The 5251-nt window shown below is 60.0% G+C and overlaps 1 protein-coding gene across 7 annotated transcripts in view; it reads left to right on the top strand.

Annotated features, from left to right (window-relative positions):
* Nucleotides 1–5251, top strand: part of GALNS (galactosamine (N-acetyl)-6-sulfatase) — a 42548-nt gene that overhangs the window by 16985 nt on the left and 20312 nt on the right. For all 7 annotated transcript variants that reach the window (XR_004270667.1, XM_032284687.1, XM_032284690.1 and 4 more), the window contains 4 exons: nt 1579–1722; nt 3352–3418; nt 3505–3629; nt 3977–4116. Coding sequence is in view for 6 of the 7 variants with exons in the window: in XM_032284687.1 (XP_032140578.1) it covers nt 1579–1722; nt 3352–3418; nt 3505–3629; nt 3977–4116 (476 nt within the window). In the remaining variant the exon portion in view is untranslated. The remainder of the gene's footprint in view (nt 1–1578; nt 1723–3351; nt 3419–3504; nt 3630–3976; nt 4117–5251) is intronic.

Here is a 5251-nt window from a genome sequence, read left to right as displayed (position 1 = left end):
AGGGGAGGGGAGACGGAGCAGGAGCCCTCCCGAGAGGGGAGACGGAGGAGCAGCTCTCCCGAGAGGGGAGGGGAGACAGAGGAGCAGCCCTCCCGAGAGGGGAGGGGAGACGGAGCAGGAGCCCTCCCGAGAGGGGAGACTGAGGAGCAGATCGTGGCAGAGTACGTGTCCAAGGAGGCCGCCAGCACAGAACCAGCCAGGGCCTCAACGATAGCCGTGCCAGCCGCCTCCACAAGCAGGGAAACCGAGGCCCAGACTGGTCTCTGTCCAGCCTCCACCTTCTTCCAGCCCAGCCTTCCTCCAAGACCCCCTCCGACCCTCCCCAGCCAGTGACAGAGTGAGTGTACGGTGACCTGAGACCCGTGTGACTATGCAGGGTCCCCATGAGTGCTCAGGCTCAGGCCTTCCTGCCGCCCTCCACCAGGCGGGCCCACATGCAGCTTAGATGGCTCCTTATGGGATGATGCTTTCCAGGCTATAGCTGCAGAAGACCTTCCTCAAAGGACACGTGAGTGACGGGGAGGTGGGGGAAGCTGCCTACGGCGGCGCCTCAGCAGCACGCTAGAAGCGGCCTCATCCCAGCTCTCCTGCAGCACGTTCTGAAGAGCAGCTGTGAGCTGGGCTTCTTCCAGGACAGGACAGGCCGCGCAAGGAAACCCGGACAGCTGGCCTTGGGGCCGGGGCAAGTGGGCACAGAGGTGCAGCCTGCAGGGCTGCTCTTGGCCAGAGGACGCGAGATTAGATGCCCCCAAAGGGAAGGCACGTGTGTGTGGTGTGGACACGGGAGGTCTGTGGGGTCCTCAGATGGGGGGTGCAGGGCGGGGTCTGGAGGGTTCTGGCAGTCCTGGGGTGTGGTGCCTGCCAAAGGCCATTCTGAGCAGAGGAACCTTGGCCCCAGGAAAGCAGCTGGTGGCGGTCACCAGCATGACCACACTGCCACGTTCTCTTGTCATCATTCCAATCTGTGCTTCTGACTGGGCTCTGGGAACATGGCTGCAGCTGGCAGGCCCCAGGTGGCATACAACACCCTGCCCAGCTGTCGTAGCCGTCACCCTGAACAGTTGCGCCACGCCACACCCCGCCCGCCCTGCACCCCCCATCTGCTTTGTTGTGGAGAGACCCGATAATTACCTGCAGGAGATGTTTTCTGTCCTGGAAAACCCAGAGGAGAAGCACTTGTGCTGGAGACACAACCCACGGAGCATTCCTGGAGTTCAGAAAAAGTGGAACGAGCCTGAGTCTGGAGCCAGGGCTGAGAGTGGCATGCCAGGCGGGTTCCAGGGGGCAGGGAGGCTCCTCAGGATGTGCCAGCCTTCACAGTGCAGGGAACCCTGGCCGCCACCGTGCCTGGCACCCTGGTTTGTGCCCAGCCTCTCTGTAGAGGTGGGCGGTGCCAGCACTCTCCTGAGAGTGAGGCCTTGGTCTTCTGTCCTTGTTGTGCCCAGGCATAGCCTGTCTCAGGGCCGGAGGGTGCTTGTCTTACTAAGAATTTTGTGCAGATGGTGGATTTGTCGCTGCTCAGAACCTCGGAGTGTCCCCACGTGGGATCCCTGACATGTCCTGGGCTCCTGTTTTTAGGCATCTGGGTCACAGGCCCCAGTTCCACCCACTGAAGCATGGATTTGATGAGTGGTTCGGATCCCCCAACTGTCACTTTGGACCTTATGACAACAAGGCCAGGCCCAACATCCCTGTGTACAGAGACTGGGAGATGGTTGGCAGGTAACGGGGTCCCGCTCCACCCCTTTCCTTCCCGGGCCCTGAACCACGGTGCCTGGTGCACCTGCCCCCTGCCCTGCGTCTGGCGCTGGTGGCCTCAAGCCGCCTGCTCACAAGGACTAGGCTAGGCTGGCCCAGGTATGGAGGGCTTTGTTTTGGCGGCTTCTGTCCCACAGAGTTTTGCCGCAGACTGTGAGACTTGCGCGTGGGGTGGCTTCCAACCGTCTCAGAGTCGTAGATCACTTTAACTGTCCTGACAGTGGAAGGCCCCCAGCACAGTGAGCCCACGCCATCTGCACTCGCTGCCGGGGTTCTGCCCATGTGGTCCACGCGTGGGGAGGCTGGCTGTGCTCTGAATGTCCAGGGATACAGGCAGGACAGAAGGTGGTATGAAACCCCACTGTGAGCCACACCAGGAGCAAGCGGATGTCCGGACGGAGCCATCCTGGTGCCTGGGTGTGGGGCAGCACCTCTGACGGGGCAGTGCCCGGGTCAGGGACCCTCATCTTTTGTGAATTTTGTTTGGCTTAACGTGACTCTTCTTTTTTTTTTTTTTGAGACACAGCCTCCCACTGTCACCCAGGCTGTAGTGCATTGGCAGGATCTTGATTCACTGCAACCTCCACCTTTCAGGTTCAAGCAATTCTTCTGCCTCAGCCTCCCAAGTAACTGGCACTACAGGCGTGTGCCACCACACCCAGCTAGTTTTTGTATTTTTAGTAGAGATGGGATTTCACCATGTTAGCCGGGATGGTCTCGATCCCTTGACCTCGCGATCCGCCCGCCTAGGCCTCCCAAAGTGCTGGGATTACAGGTGTGAACCACTGCGCCTGGCCAGCTTGACTCTTCTTGATGGAAGCGCTCATTCATTACGTGACAGTGGGCTAGCAGCAGCACCAGCTTACTGCCTTTTCCGGACAGAGCTCCGTGGGGGTGTGGGAGTCTCCGTCCCTGTTTGAAGTGTGCAGTTCTGTGGTTTGCAGTAGCAGGAGGCTGGGACAGCCAGCACTGCAGCTGCTTCAGAGCTGGCCCCGCAGCCTGAGCCGTCACTCCCCAGTCCCAGCCCTGAGTAACCACAGCCGCCTCACTACCTTCACCCTAGTGTCGCGCCCGCTGTCCTGTGCCCGCATCTTCCCCCAGGCAGGTTATTACAGCACCTCAGCCAGGTCATCAGATGCAAGACTGTGCTCTGGGGAGCAAGGCCCGTGTCCAGCTTGCTCTGTTTCCTGAGTGGACATTTCATTTCCAGCCTTCTTCACCCCCCCAACCCAAATTGAGTCTGGCTCTGTCACCCAGGCTTGAGTGCAGTAGCATGATCTTGGCTCACTGCAACCTCTGCCTCCTGAGTTCAAGCAATTCTCCTGCCTCAGCCTCCTAAGTAGTTGGGATTACAGGCGCCTGCCACCACGCCTGGCTAATTTTTGTATTTTTAATAGAGACAGGGTTTCTACATGTTGGCCAAGCTGGGCTCAAACTCCTGGCCTCATCATCCACCCTCCTCAGCCTCCCAAAGTGCTGGGACTACAGGTGTGAGCCACCATGCCCGACCCCAGCCTTTGCCGGTGAAGTCAGGGAGAAGGGGACTTCCTTGGCCTAAGTTCTGACGTCTGTCTGGATCTGTATTCTCTTCAGATATTATGAAGAATTTCCTATTAATCTGAAGACCGGGGAAGCCAACCTTACCCAGATCTACCTGCAGGTGACAGGACTGCACAAGCTGTGCTCTGTGGGAGGCGTGGGGAGGTGGCCTCAGGCCAGAGGAGGACAGTGCGGCTCTCTCCACAGGAAGCCCTAGACTTCATTAAGAGACAGGCACGGCGCCGCCCCTTCTTCCTCTACTGGGCTGTGGACGCCACGCACGCGCCCGTCTACGCCTCCAAACCCTTCCTGGGCACCAGTCGGAGAGGGCGGTGAGTCCCGACTCCAAGGAGCACAGACTGGCTGGAGGCCCCATCTGCGCTTGACTCCTGCAGAGATGGGGCGCTCAGTACCGTGGCGTTTAGTTCACATCATGGAAAGGCCAGAGCAGCCCTGCCCCTTTGAAGCCGTCTGCCGGCCTGGGCTCAGCGGTGGAGGGCTGCAGTGGGTGTCCGGGCCTTGTCCCTTCTAAGCCACGTGAACTTGAACTCAGGCCTCTCCTCTTGTTCTGGGAAGTAGCAGGCAGTTTCACTGACGTCTGTGACATTGTGATTTAAGGTACTCTGTGAATCACAGTGTGCCGCTGGCCGCCCGATCCATCTGTCAACCATCCCCCCAGGTACGGAGACGCTGTCCGGGAGATTGATGACAGCATTGGGAAGATGCTTCAGCTCCTCCAGGACCTGCGCGTCGCGGACAACACCTTCGTCTTCTTCACGTCGGACAATGGCGCCGCCCTCATTTCTGCTCCTGAGCAAGGTGAGCGCTAACCGCCACTTCCCATGGTTTCTTCGCAGCCAGCACGTCACTGAGAACGCCTGGACTGGCTGCGACACAACCCGCAGGGTCTGTAGTGGGCGGAGCTTGAAGGTCCCTCCAGGTCCAATGTGAGGAGCAGATGTCACCCAGCCTCGAGCAAGGCTGGCGGCCCTTCCGGCCCAGGACTAACCTGGAAGCAGGAGTGGCTTTGAACTTGGGAGCGGGGAGGAGGTGACACGGGAGAAAGTTTGTCTTGGAAGAGGCTGACACCTCCCGAGGGGTGACCCCGGAGACTAGAGGCTTTGTAGCCTGGGTGGAAAAGCAGGGCCAGTGGAGCAGGGTGTCCCTGCAGAGATGGGGACAGGCACCCAAGACCCAGAGCAGCTCTGCGAGTTTGGCCTGGGCCTGGTCACCCAGGGGCCAGGGCCTGAGTCATGAACGTGGCTCCTGCCCCCACCACGGCCCCGTCGAGCCATTCCCGGGATGGAACACCTCAGCCTTTCTCCCACTCAGTACTGAGGAACGCCTGACCCATCCCCCGCACCAACCTGAACTCGCCGCTTCCCAGACCACGAGGGGGGCCCCTGCAGCCCAGTGTCCTTCGGGGAAAGAGGGCTTCAGGGTTTCAGGTGATAGAAACCAGCACAGCTGAAAGCCAAGACGGAAGCATGTTGGCCCCAGAGCAGCGCCCAGGTGGCCAGCCAGGGGCTCCCTCATGCCACGTCCCACCTGACAGCTTCCCTGGACGAGCTTGGCTCTCACGCAGACCCTCCAGACAGCTCCATCTCCCACCCACTGGAGTCAGACCCACAGGTCGAGGCTCCCATGGGCTGCAGGCAGCTCCCAGGAGGGAGGGTGCTGGCGGGGGGAGAGTGGTGTTGGCTGTCATTCCCCATGGGAAGCCTGGGGGGGGTCCCACCTCATCGCCAGCACCCACAACCACCAGCCAGCAGTGTCCAGGGCTCCAATGACCTGAGTCTTCGTTTCTAAATGATGGAATATTTCATACAAACAGAAACGGCCTGAGGCCAGGCACTGTGGCTCATGCCTGTAATCCCAGCACTTTGGGAGGCCGAGGCAGACAGATCACCTGAGGTCAGGAGTTCAAAACCAGCCTGACTAACATGGAGAAACC

This window comes from Sapajus apella, unplaced genomic scaffold (assembly GCF_009761245.1).
Source record: "Sapajus apella isolate SASKATOON/1434 unplaced genomic scaffold, GSC_monkey_1.0 scaffold15, whole genome shotgun sequence".
Taxonomy (NCBI): domain Eukaryota; kingdom Metazoa; phylum Chordata; class Mammalia; order Primates; family Cebidae; genus Sapajus; species Sapajus apella.
The sequence above is the reverse complement of the archived record's forward strand: the minus strand, read 5'-3'. Positions and strand labels throughout refer to the sequence as shown.